The sequence below is a fragment of the Buteo buteo genome, chromosome 12, assembly GCF_964188355.1.
Source record: "Buteo buteo chromosome 12, bButBut1.hap1.1, whole genome shotgun sequence".
Taxonomy (NCBI): domain Eukaryota; kingdom Metazoa; phylum Chordata; class Aves; order Accipitriformes; family Accipitridae; genus Buteo; species Buteo buteo.
In genome coordinates this window covers 26,019,790-26,039,568 of record NC_134182.1, presented here as the reverse complement: position 1 = coordinate 26,039,568, position 19,779 = coordinate 26,019,790, and the positions used below count along the sequence as shown (strand labels likewise).

At 38.6% G+C, this 19,779-nt stretch overlaps 1 protein-coding gene across 1 annotated transcript in view; it reads right to left on the bottom strand.

Annotated features, from left to right (window-relative positions):
- The window catches only part of TTC27 (tetratricopeptide repeat domain 27), a 141,621-nt gene that overhangs the window by 92,006 nt on the left and 29,836 nt on the right, over positions 1 to 19,779 (bottom strand). Inside the window, exon 8 of the mRNA XM_075043125.1 lies at positions 14,879 to 14,991. Within this exon, the coding sequence (XP_074899226.1) occupies positions 14,879 to 14,991 (113 nt within the window). The remainder of the gene's footprint in view (positions 1 to 14,878; positions 14,992 to 19,779) is intronic.

Sequence of the window (19,779 nt, the reverse complement as noted above, 5' to 3'; positions counted from 1 at the left end):
ATGTGGACAGACTGGAGCAAGCCCAGCAAAGGGCCACAATGATGGTTAAGATAGTGGAGCATCTGACATACAAAGAGAGGGTGAGAAAGCTGGGGTGGTTTAACCTGGAGAAGAGAAGGCTTGTGGGGATCTTATCAATGTGTATAAATACCTGATGGCAGGCAGTAAACAAGACAGAACCAGACTCTTCTCAGTGGTGCCCAATTAAAGGACAAGAAACAATGGACACAAACTAAAATCCAGAAAATTCCATTTAAAAAAGTAAGGAAAACCTTCATTAACATGAGGGTAGTAAAGGACAGGAAGGGGTTACCCAGAGAGGCTGTGGTGTCTTCATCCTTGGAGCTATTCAAGGCCCAATTGGATGTGGCTGTAAACAACCTGCTCTAGTTGACTGTTTCAAGCAGGGAAGTTGGACTAGATGACATCTACAGGTCCCCTTCCAACCTCAACAATTTCATTAAGTTTTAAATTAATGATACTTACAGTTTACATTTTTCATGAAGAACAGAGCCTATTTCTTACTGAAAGTGAGAAATAAGCTGACTGTTTTCACATTGCACTTCAAAATTTCTCTCTACATTGTACACATTACTGGGTATCATGTCACTGATCTCTCTTGCCATCCTATTCTGACTATCTCATGTAGAATACAGAAGGATTTGTTGTTTTTCTTTTCTGTAAGTTTTTTTTCTCCCCTCAATCTTAGTAAAAAAAATTTAATTTAGTTTCATTTTTCTTCCTGGAGAATACCAAAAGTAACATTTATGCTGTGTCCAGGACATACTGTAGGCTCTGAGGAACAACTAAAAGGTGTGACTGTCTACTGACTGTTTTCATACCTGAGTATACTTAATGATACTATACATAAGCTGTGAGAGTTGAAAGGAGACAGCACAGTGAAAAGTTTGAGAAATGCAGTAATTTGCAGTTTATTTTCAGAGTGACTGAATATCCCAAATGAAGTAAGAATCTGCTTTTCAGAAAAGAACCTTCCTCTGTCTTCAAGTGCTTACAGTCTAAAATGGCTAAGATAGAAAAGATAAAACACATTGATTTTCTTTTGGTAAATTCTACCAAGGTGTAGCCAGAATACATTTTGAAACTTTTTTATACTATGTCACTTTTTACTTTGAAGTTATCTCCCCCATCACTTGCTTACCTGCCAGCTGTGAAAAAAGGCCAGAGTGCCTGATGTGTTTTGTTTTTTCCTCTAAAGACATGATATAACATTAAGACATAAAAGAATTCTAAGAGTAAGCAAAGCACTCAAGATAGGAAAAAGAAAAATCTATGCTATTCAAGCACTCATATCTCTTTATCGTTGCATGCCCACAAAAAGAAATAGAATTATTATCTGCATAGCAGAGCGCCAAGCTTCCTTCCTGATGGCGAGGGTCTCTTCCAAATTCCACCCCCATTATATGGGGGAACAGAGGGGGAAAAAAAAAAAACAAACCGCAGGAAGATAAAGTTCTCTCTGGAGAGCACTGCTTCAGCATTTCTAAGATGGCCATTCTTTAGGAACCACCAATATTCATCAAACTAGAGCAGCCGAGGAATGAATACAGATGAAACATTCAGGAAATTAGGGGATTATTTTGAAACAAATTCTACTCTACCAATGCAAATGGCATTTGTTCAAAGGACTGCAGCCAAATACAGGTAGGCTGAGAAACAGAGCAAAAGCATAATTACACCCCCTTCTGAGATTCAACTTCCTACTTCTATTAGGAGATAAGATCCCTTTCCCCTCTCTCTTTGTAACTTAGGAGATCTACTCTTTAATAGTGCTTTTTGATAAGAAAGTATCACGAACTTTCCCCAAAATTTGTGAGGGGTGGGTGCATCGATGATGACAATACACAACTGCAAAATCCCACCAAAGTAAACAAAATAAGTGTGTACAGTGAATTTTTTTTATATATACATATATATATATATAAAGCTACCACAGCAAGTAAGTGGCATATGGGAGCTACTCTCTCACTTTATTAAATTGGTAACATCTAAAATTGTTATATAAGTTATATAATAAAGAATCAAAAAGCATACCAGATTTAGAGCTGATGATTATTCACAGCAACAAAAGCCAAAAGAATAAAATGTACTTATTTTTTTTAAACTATTAATACATTTATGTGCAAATGCAAACATGTGTGTGAACTGACATAAACGTAAGTAGGTTCTTTAAACCTGAACTGAAATTATATAACTGCAGTTCTTTAACGTTCAAGGTTTCATGAAAAGGGTTTTTTCACCTCTTTGATTAATCAACCAACTAGTTTTATCCTGTAACAATACAGGTACCTCATAAAGCAAATTGGGTGAGTGGGTGGGCGAGAGGGGAAGGGCATTACCGACCAGAATTTTTTTTAAAAAGATTTGCATATTATTGTAGGGAAGAACATGACAAGAGCAGCTGAAAGACAATTTCTACAGTGTAAGAAAGCTTGAGAGATCTTCCAACTCTTCTTCCACCTTATACAAACTGTAACTGTAACTTCCGACAAATGTTTATCCAGTCTATTCCTGAAGACCTCCCATGATGGAGGTTCCACACATGCTTCATACCATTTATGCTGATATTTCATAACACCTGGCAGTTTGAGCAAGCTGTTTGAGTGTGGCCACAAGGAAATACCAACTATGGTTTTGGTTGAGTACTGATAAGAAAGGGCCTCAAAAAGCAAGTGAAGACCTTGACAACACCTTTTATTCTTGTTATGTTCAAAAAAGTTGGACTCTGTCAATAAGGAAAGCTAACTATTATTCTTCCTTCTGATTTAACTTGTGTGGTTCTGAATTTTGGTGAAGAGACCAGTTGAAAAAAAGAAAAGTATATTAACTATTCAGTAATGCATTTTCCCCCATCTTTCCACAGGAAAAAACCAATGTTATTGATGGGCTTTTTTGAAAGTTTTCGACAACACTGCTAGGAAACAATTCTGTCATATATTTCACTGCTTTTTTTCCTTCCTTGAGAAAATTCTACATGAAAACAGGAAAGTAATAAGGAATTTCTCTGCTTCAGTTACTTTTTTCCTTGCCCAATGTCAGCTGCTAGCAGAAATACTTATAGTCAGCTTGAGATAGTCAACTGAAGTCACTAACACAAATGTGACTTCAGGTGAAAAATAACAAGTTTCTCTATCTATGGGGAAAAAAAAAAAAAAAGAGTAAAGAAGGCAGCAAAAACCCTTCAAATATTATAACAAGAACACCACAGCAGGTGGGCAACTGGAATGTTAAGTGATGTGACCATAGCTTTTGAAAAGCACAGGTAAACCAAGAGACAGTTAAATTTTGACAAAATTTGAACTTATTTTTCAGCATCCTAAAGATATAATGAGTCAAGCAGAAAGGATTAATCCTCTCCTTATTTGAGATACATTTGTCACAGCTTTTTGAAGCATATAGATGTACTTCTTCCAGATCAAAGCAGTGTTAAAATAGGTCTCTAATCTCCTTTCCTGCCACATCCACGTACAATGCTTTAAGACACGTAAGTACAGTAATGCAAACCTTGAAAGATAAGAGAAAAATGAAATTGTTTTAATGACTTTTCTATACTGAATCAAATAAAATTTAAAGCTATATTTTAAATCTGACTCTGAATCTAGAGTAGAATTGTAGCTTGGTTTTAAGCATTTTTAATGACTGTGTCAGCTCTTGTCAGAGTATTTTATGAACATTTCGCTTTTATGCCTGTATTTGTTCTGATTTCAAGGACAGGTTAAGCAGTTCACCCCAGAGAATTTCAGGAGCTGAAATCAGAGTGGAATTTAGGATCTATTGCTGTAGGATCTATGATCAGTCATCTTTTCATAACAATATGAAGAGGAGTCACTAATCACCGCACCATTCAGCTTTGCAAGGTATTTTCTGTCCATTCTTGAATCCTATCTTAGGGAGTTGAATGAAATGAAGAGGGAAGAGAACAAAGAGAAATAGACATTCATTCTTCTTAAAACAGATACAAGAGAAGCTTAGAGTAAGATTACTCTGCAGCAGAAAAAAAAAAGTATTTTCTAGCAAATCAGCTAAAGCTAATTGCCAATAGTTTACAACTTACAATCAATTATTTAATCTGATTAATCAGATCTACATTGGCAGCCTATTGTATAAGGAATCTAGTTTAACTAACTAGTTATATAGTTTGGGACTCAAAAAGCTATAATCTTTGTAACAGTGGAATTAATAGTAATCATTCCAAAGTATCCCTTTTTGGATTATGACTAAACATTTCTGTTTCAAGAACTGATTTTAAAAGTTGACATATGTTAAAGAACATTATTAAAAGCTAAGTGTTCTTCAAATAGCTGAAGTTGTATTAAAACACAGAACACGGAAAGGATAAAAAACTCTGGAATATTAAATAATAATAATGAAATTTCTCTAAAAATATAATTAAGTAAAAAAAAAAAAAAGTTTAAGGAGCAACTAACCAAAAGAGTCAAAGCCAGTACTAAACCCTCCATCCAGTACAGCAGGAACAAAAAATTGTGAGAGTCCATAGGATCAAATGACAGTCCTGGTATAAAAGCCATTGCAGAGAAGCTATATGAATTCATTGCATTAGCATTTATTGTAGAAGAACACAATAAAATTCCCACAAGAGAGCCTTTTTGGGTAAGGGAGAGAATTACAGGAGAGAAGAATCTTTCTGAAATTAAAAAGCTGCACAAGGAGGTTACGTGCTAAGATGTCGGATGCTAAGAAGTTAACAGGACCAAACAGTATTCAGAAAAAAAAAGTTTAAAGTGAGTTTCGGGATGAAATAGCTGAGACCCTAAAAGCAGTGTGTTCCTCATTTAAAACTTCCTCAGTGCCTGAAGACAAGAGAGCAGCAAAAACAATGCCAGCCTTTAGAACTGGTGTCAGGGGATCAGTGTAACTACTGGCTTGTAAGCATATTATCTCTTGCAGGTAAGGAGAGACTATATAATGAGCAGAAGGACTAAAGATACCTGGACAGATACAATGTGTATGGGGAGAGTCAGCCAGGCTAGCAGAAAAAAAAATTCCTGCATTACAAACCTGTTGGGGGCTTTTGGAAAGTTTAACCAGTGTGAGGATATACATAAGCCAGTTGATGAAATCAACTTGGATCTCTGTAAGGTATTTTGAATTCCCTCACCAAGAAGAACTTTCAAAGAAACTGCGCATTCATGAGGTAAGAGGGAATGGCAAAGGTCAACGACTGATTAAAAGATAGGAAATGGTATGAGACAAACCATCAGCCATCCCAATGGAGTAGGTCACCATAGCAATCCTGCATAGGTTTTGTGCTGTGATCTGTGTGCTGTAATATTAATAAACAAACTGGAACAGGAGAATGCACAGTAAGGTGAGAAAACTTGCAAATGATATGACATTCTGTGAAGTAAGGATGTGAATAGACAATAAGGAGCTATAGAAAGACCTTACAGGATAGAGCAAAAGGGTAATAAAATAAAAATGCCAAGCAACGCACAATAGGAAACACAGTCCTAGCTTCACAAAAAATGATAGGCTCCAGTCTGATCATTTCTATTCAAGAGCAACTCTTTAGCACTGCAGCTGCATGAAAACATTAGCTCAGTACTAGGCAGCTGTTAAAGGGCAAATCCAACTGTAATTAATTAGGAAAGTAATAGAGAATAACATACTAGGGCATACTACATAAAGTATACAAATCAATAACATAAAGCCTACATAAAATATGACATAAAGCCTTTGTTTGCCCACCCATGTATAGTATGTTCTGTTCTGGATGTTTTCTTTTAAAAGCAGTAATTCAATATTGGAAAAATTTCAGAAACAGACAGCTAGAACAATCGTCGTTTTATGATGATGAATAATGATGTTTTATGCTTTATAAACATGTAACAACTTCTGTGAAAAGGAATGTCTGAATAGGCTAGGACTAACCAAAGCAGAACATTGCAGAGGTTTTCAAAATGGTTAGCAAAAAGAGAGTTAAGTCACTAAATGAAGCTACTGGCAACCAAAACTACATGGAGGAGGTTTTTTTGAACAGCAGACACAAAATATGTAGACAGACACCTTTGCCAAAGGATGCTATCATAGCAAGAAATTTATACAGGCTCAATGGAAGACGACAAATATTTGAGAGATTCATTGAGGGCTGCCATGCAAACAAGCCAGATTAGGCTCAGAAAATCACGGTTTAGAGGCTAGGAAAGTATTAGGGAGAAGGTATTAGGGAGAAGGGAGCAACAACACGCTTGCCCTGTTATTCACCTTTATGTATCTTCTCACAGCCACTCTTGAAGACAGAGTATAAAGTTAGATGGATAAAGACAACTACTGAGTTTTTGTTTGCTTATGTTTTCTGGCACATTACCTCTCTGCAAGTGCAGACAATGCAAATTCAAGTTTCTCAGGTAACTACTTAAACTACAGTTAACTAGCATGAGATAAACGATGAAGAATAGATAGGTCAGACTTAACACATGCATTTTTATGAGTATTTGCTGTATTTCTATGTGGTTTTACCAGCTGTGTTAATTCTGTGAATGAAAAAGAGCCAAACCCAACAAACTGATCATTTTACAAGCATTTTCAAGATTTCACAAAGGTATTTCAAGTGACTAATGTTTATGTGAGCATTCCGAATAGCAAGACAGGAAGTTCATTTCCCCAGATGGAATCTCTTCACACAACTATACATAGTGGTGCACAGCAATAAATTTTGTAGCAGTGATTTTAAAGAGCCATAAGCTAACCATGGTAAGATCACTACACTGCCTGGCACCGGTAATTGGTTTGTTTAAAAAACAAAACAAAACAACCAAAAAACACTTATAGGGCATGTTTACAGAGATGGGCCAGAGTGCCAAAAAGTATTTAACAGAAAAACCTTCATCACCTTTAATACTGTCCAAGATTTTATTTCGTAGCTTTTACTTTCATAGGACAACATATGTAAACTCTGGCCTTCCACAGTCAATTTAACGTAACCTTTTCCATCTCAATGGCTCAAAAGAGAATGCTCCCTCTTATAATAGCAGATGAAACCAGCTGTTTACCTGCCATTGCCTTGTACTTCTGATACAAGCTATACAGCATGACCTTGCTATAAAGCATAAAGAAGGCTGCAATCATATATATATGTAAATATATATATTAAAAAAATCTTAATAAGCACATGATCCATCTTATGTAACTTCAACCATGTAAAATTTAGGCCTTTAATCTAGCTAACTATGTGTGCTTCCTTCAGAGTCAATGCAAAAATACAGATAAATGTAGGGAGTGATTCAATCCATCGTAAAGTTAAGTGTCTGAAGTGAAATGAATCACACTCTGTAGCTGCTGATTTCTCCATTGACTAGAGAATGGACAGCCAGCTAATAAAAGATTCTCAAATTTCAAGTAGCTAAGTGTTTTCCTTTCTCACCTACCCAAATTTCCCATGATGTTTCCATTGCCAGCATGTATATTGGGGTTTTTTTCCTAATTATGCAATTGATTCAAAAGCTCATATTTGGTAATTCTGTTAATCCTTTAGTCCTAATGCTATTTAGTGCTTATGCAGCTGTTTCAAGTACACTTCTACAGCTCACTGTGTAAACTGTATAATATATTATTATCCAATTTATTACTGTATAATAAAAGCTAGGCTTCCTGATGGTTTCCTTACCAGCTGAAGACTGGTGCATAGTCTTTGGCTGAGCTGAGGTAACTCCGTATAACACATTATTCTGACCTGATTTGATCCTTGAGAGACAGCAAAAGATTAAGAAATAACCAGCCATTGGATATTTTTCTTTGCTTTCTTAGAAATTTCTATAGCTGTATTAAATTTCTAAAAGCTTTCCCCTGTTAAAAAAAACAGTGAATCAAGTGATGAGAAGGGATTTTCTTCCCAAGCTGCTGACACACAGCTGCTATTGTCTGTTGTAACAGCTATCTAACTTGGGCTATTTCCAAGCGACAAGGGAAACATACTCCCCTCTCAGTTTCCCAGTATTTTGGCATTTACACTGTATTATTTAAATTGTACATTGGCCCATTCTTGGTTTTTTAAAATATTTTTATTTTATTTTTAAATTGGAACATAGTATCATTTTCTAGCAGCCTCTGAAAGTTTGGTTCGAGGCTCTATACTGGATTTTGGCCGCAGTCTTAAGGCCTTACTATAAAACAAAATTTTATACCATCATGACTAGTTACTTTGATACAAAATATCAAAAAAGCCCTAGCCAAGTGATGCTTCTGCACTCCTAGGAGTTTCTTTTAACGTTTCCTTCACGTTGCATTACTCCTGCAGTGAGATGATCTGAAGACACCTCTAGACACTTTCTTCCTATACAGATACTACAGAATCTGGATATGATAGAATAGGAAACCTTTGTGTAAGCAAGGCAGACTGGGGTGGGTTTTCCTCCCCCTCTACATTTTGTTTTAGCTACAGTTTCATTATCACAAGAGGCAAATGCTTCCTGTTAGATTTAGTTCTGCAGACTATTCAGTATTTGGAAGAAAAGGAATTTGCAGAGAAGAAACAGAATAGCCAAACACTTTAAAGGAAACTGTCTCAAATTACAGATGCCACAGAGAAATGGCTGGGTACAGTTTACATTGCTACTTTTTTATACAAATGGATTACTGATAAATAAGCTGTTCTTTCCTTAAATCAGTGTAACAGAGAGAGGTTTACAAAAAAAATAATCTAATTGATTCAGGCTCATACATGTTATTTACAAGCTGGATTAAGTATACTGCATAAGATGTTGCTTGGATTTTTGTAAAGACAGCTGGTATGAGATACTTCAACACTTCAGAAAATATTTTATATCCTCTTAAAATGTTATTGGGGAGGAAGAGATGAAAATGTTTGTACTGATACTGTAACAGTATTTTGTTTAGCCATTTGATCATTGTAACCTACTTGAAATGAAACTTACTTCACAGCAAGAAACATTATGTGTATTCAGGTAATGCCATAGGATCCTATGTAATTGTAATTAAGTGTTTTCTGAAAGTTGTAGCAATTTTCAGTTTGTTCTGCTATCCACAAACAATTCTGCATGCTGCTGATTTCAAGTTAACATTATTTAGCTACAAAAATCTCCATTGAACTAAGGCAAATTTCTCTCACATTTGCTGTAACACTAATACTAGCAAGCACAGTGAAATGGATAGCAAAACGTTTGCTCAATTTACAACTTTTCCTTTACTTGCAGGCTGCCTTTCTTCAACATACCAGGTCAGTGTCTGAAAGTTTATCTGCATTAGAAAAAACATCCACTGCTGACAACGGCAGTCAAAAACTGATACCATTAAGGTGATGCTAGATCTAAACCAAAGTCTAGTTATAACCATTTTTGAAACTTAAAGGAATTCTAAAGCCAACTTATTGGTTATGAAATGAGGTATTTACAGAACTGAAGTCCTCAAGCATGAAAAAAAGCAAGAAATCTCCTATACCTAAGGTTTGAGAAGTATGTTTTACTTAAAAGCCAATGCTAAAAGCTTTAACATGCATATGCTTCCTTGCAAATTGATATGCCAATAGCTGGTATAGACACCAAGGTTACAGTCAGCAATCCAAGCCTAAACTCCACTCAGTCACAAGGGTTGTATTGTAAATCCCCTCAGAAGAACAGCTCTCAAAGCTGGCATTCTACTAACATTTCTGCAACATGGCTAGATATCAAAACTTGTCTCCATCTGACTGAAATAGTTTCAGTTGCTTAACATTATCTCACCCGCTGCATGGCATTTACCATTCCTATGAGGAAGTAACACCATACTCTTTTTTTTTGGTGGTTGATTTTAGTCTCTTAAATGAGCTTCTTGCCTTGAGTCCTGCCAAACTCATATACCACTTGGATTATAATGCACACACAGATGGCAGTCAAGATGGTTTCCAGCCACTATTCAGAGCACAACAGTAGTGGTTTCAAAGTGACATACTGTGGTCAAGAAACCAACTGTGCAGCCAGCCAATGTAAAATTCAAATTCTACCCTGTCATTAAGAAAGAGAGGAAAGAGAAAGACCAACAGGCAAATTAAAATTTCCCTCAGAAGGGTGGAAGCAGGAGGGATGATACAATCTGAATAATGTGCAAGCTCAAACACAAAAAGAAACCTGTAGAGGGTGGAAGCAAGGACAGGTAGCCTGGGAAGAATACAGAGAAATTATCCAAGCAGTCACATATCAGGTTCAGAAAGCTAAAGCCCTGATAGAATTAAATCTGGCCAGGGACATCAAGGGCAACAAGAAAAGCTTCTATAGTGTCGTGATTCAACCCCAGCCAGCAACTAAGCACCAAGCAGCCGCTTGCTCACTTCCCCCCCACCCAGTGGGATGGGGGAGAAAATCAGGAAAAGAAGTTAAACTCATGGGTTGAGATAAGAATGGTTTAATAGAACAGAAAAAAAGAAACTATTAATGATAATGATAACACTAATAAAATGACAGCAGTAATAATGAAAGAATTGGAATATACAAATTATTCACAGTGTAATTGCTCACCATCTGCCGATCAACGCCCAGTTAATCCCCGAGCGGCGATTCCCCCCACACCTACTCTCCCCAGTTTATACACTAGATGTGGCGTCACATGGTATGGAACACCCCGTTGGCAAGTTTGGGTCAGCTGCCCTGGCTGTGTCCTGTGCCAACTTCTTGTGCCCCTCCAGATTTCTCGCCGGCTGGGCTTGAGAAGCTGAAAAATCCTTGACTATAGTCTAAACTCTACCTAGCAACAACTGAATACACCAGTGTTATCAACATTCTTTGCATACCTAACTCAAAACATAGCACTATACCAGCTACTAGGAAGACAATTAACTCTATCCCAGCTGAAACCAGGACATAGAGGTACATCAATGATAAAAGGAAGACTAGGGAAAATGAGGGCCCTTCTCCCAAAGGAAATGGGAGACCTAGTTACCTGGAACATGGAGAAGGCTGAGGTATTCAACGACTTTTTTGCCTCAGCCTTTACCAGCAAGTGCTCCAGCCACACTGCCCAAGTCGCAGAAGGCAAAGGCAGGGACTGGGAGAATGAGTAACCGCCCACTGTAGCAGGAGATCAGGTCTGAGACCATCTAAGGAACCTGAACGTCCACAAGTCCATGGGACCTGACAAGATGCATCTGCAGGTCCAGAAGGAACTGGCAGATGGAAGTGGCTCAGCCACTATCCATCATATTTGAGAAGTCATGGCAGTCTAGGGAAGTTCCCTGTGACTGGAAAAGGGGAAACATAACCCCCATTTTTAAAAAGGGAAAGAAGGAAGACCTGGGGAACTACAGGCCAGTCAGTCTCACCTCTGTGGCCAGCAAGTTCATGGAGCAGATCCTCCTGGAAACTATGCTAGGGCACATGGAAAATAAGGAGGTGATTGGTGACAGCCACCATGGTTTCACTAATGGCAAATCATGCCTGACAGATTTGGTCAGGGCAACCCCAAGCACAAATACAGGCTGGGCAGAGGATGGACTGAGAGCAGTCCTACAAAGAAGGACTTGGGGCTGTTGATTGATGAGAAGCTCAACATGACCTGGTGATGTGCACTTGCAGCCCAGAAAGCCAGCCATATTCTGGGCTGCATCAAAAGAATAATGACCAGCAGGTTAAGGGAGGTGATTCTTGCCCCTCTACTCTGCTCTTGTGAGACCCCATGTGGAGTACTGCAGCTCTGGGGCCCCCAACATAAGAAGGACATGGACCTGTTGGAGTTAGTCCAGAGGCAGGCCACAAGATTGTCAGAGGGCTGGAACACCTCTCCTGTGAGAGAGCTGAGAGAGTTGGGGTTATTCAGCCTGGAGAAGAAAAGGACCTGGGGACACATTATGGCAGCCCTACAGTATTTAAAGGGGGCCTACAAGAAAGATGGGGAGCGACTTTTTACAAGGGTGTGTAGTGATAGGACAAGGGGTAATGGCTTTAAACAGAAAGAGGGTGGATTTAGATTAGATATTAGGAAGAGATTCTTTACTGTGAGAGTGGTGAAGACACTGGAACAGGTTACCCAGAGAAGTTGTGGATGCCTCATCCCTGGCAGTGTTCAAGGCCAGGCTGGATGGGGCTTTGAGCAACCTGGTCTAGTGGAAGGTGTCCCTGCCCATGGCAGGAGGGTTGGAACTAGGCGATCTTTAAGGTCCCTTCCAACCCAAACCATTCTATGATTCTATGAATATAAGACAATACTGTGTCAAAAAACAAAGTGCGCATGAAAATGCTTCTCAGGAAGGGGAAGGCTTTGCCTTGACTTGAGTCAGTGTGAAAGACTGAAAGTCACTGGGCCAAGAACATATGTCAACCCACTGTTCACTCCACTTCTTTGTCCTCAAACTGGATCTAGATGTGGCCTTGAATAGAAAACAAGTTTAAGACTTGGGGAATACAGAAAATACAAAGCCACAGTACGTATTCCACTCATGAATTTCTGATTACAGTGGATGGGCTGAATGGTTAAAGGCCATAGCTGAAACCACAGACATGCAACTTCACATTTGACTTCAACTATATAGCCAAGCAAGTGTCTGGCCCTTCAAAAAGCTGCAGTCTGAGAAATGGGCATATGAAAGGAAACAATCTTCTCTCCACTAATGATTTCCACTGCACTTTATGGGACAAGAAGGGGAAAAATAACTGAAAATTTTGGCAAGTGGGGAAAGAGGGGGGAGAAACATAATGTGTGAAACAAAACAAGCAAAAAGCCCCCCACCACAAAGAAACTACTTCCAAATGCTGGGTTGTTAGCTTATGCCATTGAATCGTCTCACTAGCCTTTTGCTGGCCTACTATTGCTGTCTCTCTATCACAAAGATAGATATTGTAACATCCATGTGCCCCTGCACAGGAAACACTGGTCTGAGACTTGGGAACTAGGATTCATTTATTGTTCGGCTCCTGCCCTTCTTCTGGCTTGGGTAAGATATTTCAGCAATACTGCAGATTCCACCATTTTGCAGCTCAGATCAGAAAAGGGCTTTGAGAGGTATGAATGATGATTACTTGTAGTGGGTTTGCATGGCAAGGTTGGGGGGGGGGGAAGCTACAGGAGTGGCTTCTGTGAGAAGCTGCTGGAAGCTTCCCCTATGTCCAACAGAGCCAATGCCAGCCGGCTCCAAGAGGGACCTGACGCTGGCAAAGGCCAAGCCATTAAGTGACAGTGGTAGCGCCTCTGGGATGACATATTTAAGAAGGGAAAAAAAGTTGCTGCGACACAGAAACTGCAGCCAGAGAGAGGAGGGAGAACACGTGAGAGAAACAACCCTGCAGACCTCCAGGTCATTGAAGAAGGAGGGGGAGGAGGTGCTCCAGGCGCTGGAGCAGAGATTCCCCTGCAGCCTGTGGTGAAGACCATGGTGAGGCAGGCTGTCCCCCAGCCCAGGGAGGTCCACAGTGGAGCAGATATCCACCTGCAGCCCGCGGAAGTCCCCACGCCAGAGCAGGTGAGTGCCTGAAGGAGGCTGTGACCCCATGGGAAGCCCGCGCTGGAGCAGGCTCCTGGCAGGACCTGCGGACCCGTGGAGAGAGCAGCCCATGCTGGAGCAGGTTTTCTGGCAGGACTTGTGACCCCACGGGGGACCCACACTGGAGCAGCCTGTGCCTGAAGGTCTGCACCCTGTGGAAGGGACCCATGTTGGAGCAGTCTGTGAAGAACTGCAGCCTGTGGGAAGGACTCATGTTGGAGAAGTTTGTGGAGGACTGCCTCCTGTGGGAGGGACCCCACGCTGGAGCAGGGGAAGAGTGTGAGGAGTCCTGCCTCTGAGGAGGAAGGAGCAGCAGAAACAATGTGTGATGAACTGACCGCAACCCCCATTCCCCGTCCCCCTGCGCTGCTGGCAGGGGGGTAGGTAGAGAATCTGGGAGTGAAGCAGTGCCCAGGAAGAATGAGGGTTGGGGGGAAGGTGTTTTAAGATTTGGTTTTATTTCTCATTACCCTACTCTGATTGGATTGGTAATAAATTAAATTAATTTTCCCCAAGTCGAGTCTGTTTTGCCCGTGGCGGTAATTGGTGAGTGATCTCTCCCTGCCCTTAACTCGACCCACAAGCCTTTCATTATATTTTCTCTCCCCTGTGTAGCTGAGGGGGGGCAGTGATAGAGCAGCTTTGGTGGGCACCTGGCGTTTAGCCAGGGTCAACCCACCACAATACTGCATCAACATCACCGTTTTTACTTTGACATACTAACACTTCTGAAACAAATCACACACAAAAAATTGTGTGATAACTATCATTTGCTAAATGACACTACGTCATAGAAAAAGTATTTTTCTATTAGAAAATGAGACTATTCATTAGCAGCCAGCTTATGATCCTCAAATCTCAAGCTGCTTTTTGCTCTTCTGTGCCATTTCCAACACCCATGTAGCACATAATTTCTGAAAGCCAGGAAAAGAAAAAAAACTTAGGTGCAAAACCACAAAGACTTTTTACTATAGCTTATAACTAGCAATGAACACTGTGAATTTATACAAGTATTCCCATTGCACTGAACAGCAGGACAGCTTTTTGCTTGAAAGACATGGTTGATCCGCATAGGAAGCTGACCATTGCAGACTCTGAAATATGTTTTCAAAATTAACCAGTGTTATCACTGTATGGTAGCTAATGCCACATGACATTTGAAACATGATTAATCTGAGACACAAAGAACAAGAAGATCTTCCAGGATAAAAGAACAATATAGCAATTAATGAAACATTGCTGAAATTCTGAACTGGACACTAATGTTCACTCTGATGTAACTGAAAATGCTATCCATGTATAATGCAAATCTTTTAGCATTTTAGCCAGGCTATGTAAGGAAGGAAAAAAAGTCCCATCAACTCACCACTTCATTATTTCATTATCACAATGATTCATGCAGTATTATTTTTAAGTAACTATGAACTAACTTACCATAGTCCAAGGATTACAGCAAGCTCTTCAGCACACAAATCAGGCACCTGGTACTGATCAGCATCTGCTAATTTCATCTCATTAAGCAGTGTATCATCATTTAAATCATAATTCTGTTGGAGGAGAAAAAAATATTTTAAAATAGATAGAAACAGTTGCAGAGAAATTTATGCCTTCAAAGTATGAAAAGATATAGACTTGCTTGAAAAAGGATAATACAAATGACACAATGGAAAGTAATTTACCATGATTATGATAGAATAACTAAGCCAGCAGAAGGAATCATCATCCAAAGTACTTTTGCTACAAGTATACTGGTTATCATGCAGGAGGAAGAGCATTCAGAGCAACTTTAAGGTTACCTGTATATTGATTTTCTACTTAACTAAGGGCCAAAGCGGATTTTCCTTCTACAATTGTTGCTCATAGTATTATCAACAATTTCCTCCTCTATTTCATATATAATATATACAGACAAGCTAAAACAGATTAGTTTTAAATGCCTTCCTAACATGCAGGTTTTCAGGCTAGTGACCATGGACCTCTAGGAATGTATGGATTTCTTTTTAAGTATCAGCAAAGCGCAACTAAGGAAAGATGCCTTCTGCCAGTACAGTTAAATTCCTTATACAGGGAGCTGGTCCTCCTCTTTTTTTCTTGTGTTTTTTTTTTCTTTTTTTTTTTTTTTTTAAAGGAGTTGTACGAATTAATGAAACATAGATTGAAAAAAAACCACTGAGGCAGCACCTCCAGATACTTTGTCCTGGTATTGTGGTTTAACCCCAGCCAGCAGCTAACCACCATGCAGCCACTTGCTCACTTCCCCCCTACCCAGTGGGATGAGGGAAGAGAGTCAAGGGAAAAAAAGTAAAACCCATGGGTTGAGATAAGAACAGTTTAGTAGAACAGAAAGGAAGAAACTAAAAATGATAAGAATAACAATAATAAAATGACAATAATAAGAATAATAAAACCATTAGAATATACAATACAAGTGATTCCCAATGCAAATGCTCACCACCCACTGACTGATGCCCAGTTAGTTCCCAAGCAGCGATCCACCTCCCCAGGCCAACTCCCCCCAGTTTATATACTAGACATGACATCAACATGGTATGGACTATACCCCTTTGGCCAGTTTGGGTTAGCTATCCTGGCCTTGTCCCCTCCCAAATTCTTGTGACCCTCCAGCCTTCTTGCTGGCTGGGCATGAGAAGCTGAAAAATCCTTACTTAGTCTAAACATTACTTAGCAACAACTGAGAACATCAGCATGTTACCAACATTATTCTCATACTAAATCTAAGACATAACACTATACCAGCTACTAGAAAGAAAATTAACTCTATCCCAGCCAAAATGAGGACACCTGGTAAAGGCAAGAAGGGGTATTCTGAAAGGTTTGCTGCTGGAGAAGTACTTGTGACTTTCCATCAAATTTCCTCCGGAACAAATTGTTTAAGGAGTATTCAGTTTAACTTTTACAAACAAGCATGCTACCTGAAGTTCATTGTCTGTCATTTAACTTAAAGAAGAAAGTAATATAGTCTGTGGCTGAAAAGTATAAATTACTATGTTTATAGAATTTGCATTTGTTTGCAAACAACAAAAGATTCCTCTGGCTGCAAGCAAGGAGGAGGTAGCTGTAATACTATTTTTCCTTCCCTTGAAAAAAACCCGAAACTAACAAAAAACCTAGTCCTTAAAACTAATTCTTGTACTACTGGGTTTTAGCTACCAGTAGCATTTTTTATAATCTATTAAAAACAGAAAATGGATTTATATTAACAGTTTTTGAACTTCCTATTTGTTTCTCTTCTATGTCCTAGTAATAGCTGTTTCCAATGAATATCTTCCATTGGCAAGGTCAACATGAGGGTACACAGAAGAACAAAAAGTGAACAGGAATGCTTCAAAGTTGGTTATCTTCATTCACTGACAGTATTTTATCACTATATAAATGAAACTAAACTGTGATTTGACAGCGAATGTGAAGAAAATATGTTTATTTTATTTAAGGGGATAATGAAGATATTCCCACTCTTGAAGGCATATTTAATACCATAATTTTCTTCTCTTACTACATTAGCATACGTAAGGATTATCTACCACTTCCAGATGAAAATGATTTTAGAACACAGCACTATGCTAGTATAATGATACCACTTCATTAGATGTAACATAAACTACAATTTAATTTATAAGGCAATTAGTTAAAAATTTCCAGCTTCTGGTCTACATAATCTTTAAAATCTAGTCTGTATAAACAGTACTGATTGCTTTAACTTCACTATGAATATTGATCAACTGAACTGCACTGCAAGTGTACGCTAGAGTTTTAAAAGAAATTCCTCATTCCCTCAAAACAAAAACAGCTCTGAATTTTTTAAAACTAATCAAACTATTTTAAAAAGCTACTTCATATCAAGAGCCCTTATGCATCACCTCGAGCCTGAGATGACAGGTCACAGAAACTGACCCGTGAGCAAAGCTTTGAATTTACAATCTCAAATATTTATTTTGAAATGCAAATAGTTTTCCTTCTAGTGCCATTTGAGATAACAGATAACATAGTTGCTCAGCACCAGAGGGAAGCAGGAAGTGCTTGACAAGAAATCAGCCCAGGTACCAGTCCAACAATTGGTCACATTGCTATATTGGTTGTATTTTTAATGGACTTAAATTACTGACTGCTTAATTGCAAAATAACATGTTCAGTCTTCTTACTGAACAATAATAAGGGGAAAACTTTAAGACCATACAAATAAGCACTCCAAAAAAGGAGATGAAAATTAGGTGTGACCAGTCTCAACTTGACCTTTATACATACTGGCAGAGTATAGTTCTCTTAAGAAATCTTCCACTCATCCAGGACAATTCCTATCTTTAGACAAATAGAGTATTTTCCTTTATCTGTGAATGGCAGATGTAAAATCAGAACACTTGAGAGGTGTGATCACAGCATGATCACAGGCCTTTTAGCTTTCTATACGCATACATTAATTCTGTGGAGATTCTCAGCACCTCTCAAGACTTAGCTTCTATGCATTTGCCATGAACAGTCTTTTAAAAGTATACAAGATACACCAAGCATCTGTCCTAAACTTAGACAGAGATGCAATGATGTTGTTGGTAGTTTTTGGCAGATGAAGAATAGCATTAATTCCAATTTTAGCTAAGAGAACTTCAAAATACACTCAAGTCTGTCAAATTTGAGACCAGACCTGGCAAAAGAAACACTCAATATTAAGTTAAGACTGACAAATTACATGAATAAGTTGTATTTTGGTACTACATTATCAATAAAGACATGCTAGAAAAAGGGGAAAAACCCCAGACCTTTAACTGGTAATTCAACACAAACATGAACTGGAGAGTCTACTTAACCAAGCCTGGTCTAATATCTGTGACAGAACGCTCACACATGATGTTAATAAAATATCTGAACTTCAAATACCCCAGGTTTTCCTCAAAGCGGCACATGGTTCTATTAAAACTATTTTCTATAATTTCTGACACACACAAAATGCAGAAATAAAAGGTTCCGATTCCACCCCCCCCCCAGGAAGTGGACTGTTGGAACAGAATGGCTAACTTTCCTTAATAGGCAGCCCAAGTAACGTATAACAGATTTATGCAACACAGTTGCTCAGACTTGCACAAAATTCAACACCCTCCCTATAGCCAAAACCTCTCAAGTCCTTTCTAGTATCACATTTTCACTTTTCAGTAAGAGCAGACCTGCTTACTTTCTCTAGCATTATTTTCAAGATACATTCAGTAAAATTTTAGTAGGAAAGCGTGGCTAACATAAGCATGACTAATTTTTAAAGGTTCCAAACACGCCAATTTTCTTTCTCAAACTCTCTGCTAAACTTACTTCAGTATCTTTGGGTCTGTTCACTAAAAGGGCATATGCATACAGTATTTTATTGGCAAGGATAACATATCTCATTCCAGGTTACACCTAGAGCCTAAAACAGTGTTCCCTTTTTTACTAAACGATGTCATTATTTTATTCCAAACTAAAGTACTTATCAGATATAGACTACAAAGGCAAATTCTTCAGAAAGTTGCAAATAACTGGAAAAAATAGTCAAACAATATCCCAGTTACGGACTCTCTGTGAACAATGCATCCTGTAATTTAGTTCTAGGTAAGTTGTACTTGAAGTCTACAACTAGGCCTGGCGCTCACCCAGTGGCCTTCCCTGAGCTCTCACTATCCTTAAATGGGTTGCTATACATCGTTCTATCATAAGTTCTGACATGTATGCAGTCAATCTCTTTTCAACAAATCAAATACAACACTAATGACATAGTAATGGACAAACAAAAAAAGCTAGGATAGTCTCCTAAGATATTTGTGGTTCAATTTAGAAATAGAGAAGTATTGTCAAATTCTTTTGCTTAAGATCCCTGCTTCACCTGGAAGTCTATCAAGGCATAACCTTTATTGATAAAGGCTCTCCAACCTGAAGGATAAATCTTGGACCATAATGCCTCAATTTATCTCTGGCTTCTTTGGGAAGTTGAAATAACTTTAAATCCCAACCAGAACTTCTCCTCATGAAGGCAAAATGCCATCCTGAAACAATTCAGTGGTTGTTGAACAATTTATAATTGAATTCATCATGCACACCTTTAGGACCAGTAGGGCCAAATCACATAATTCATGTCAGTAGGAATACCTAGACCAATTTCCTATCTTCACACTGTTACTAAATATGTTTGTGCATTTCTGTGATGCCTTGCAGAATATTTTGAAATCTGTCTCATCTGTTCTCCTAACTTCATCATTCTTAGGCACTAGAAATTAATACATAAACTGTAGATCACATTTGCAAACAGCTTTTAGTTGAGTAGCCATATCTGTCTTGCAGATAGTCATATGTTGTTTTAC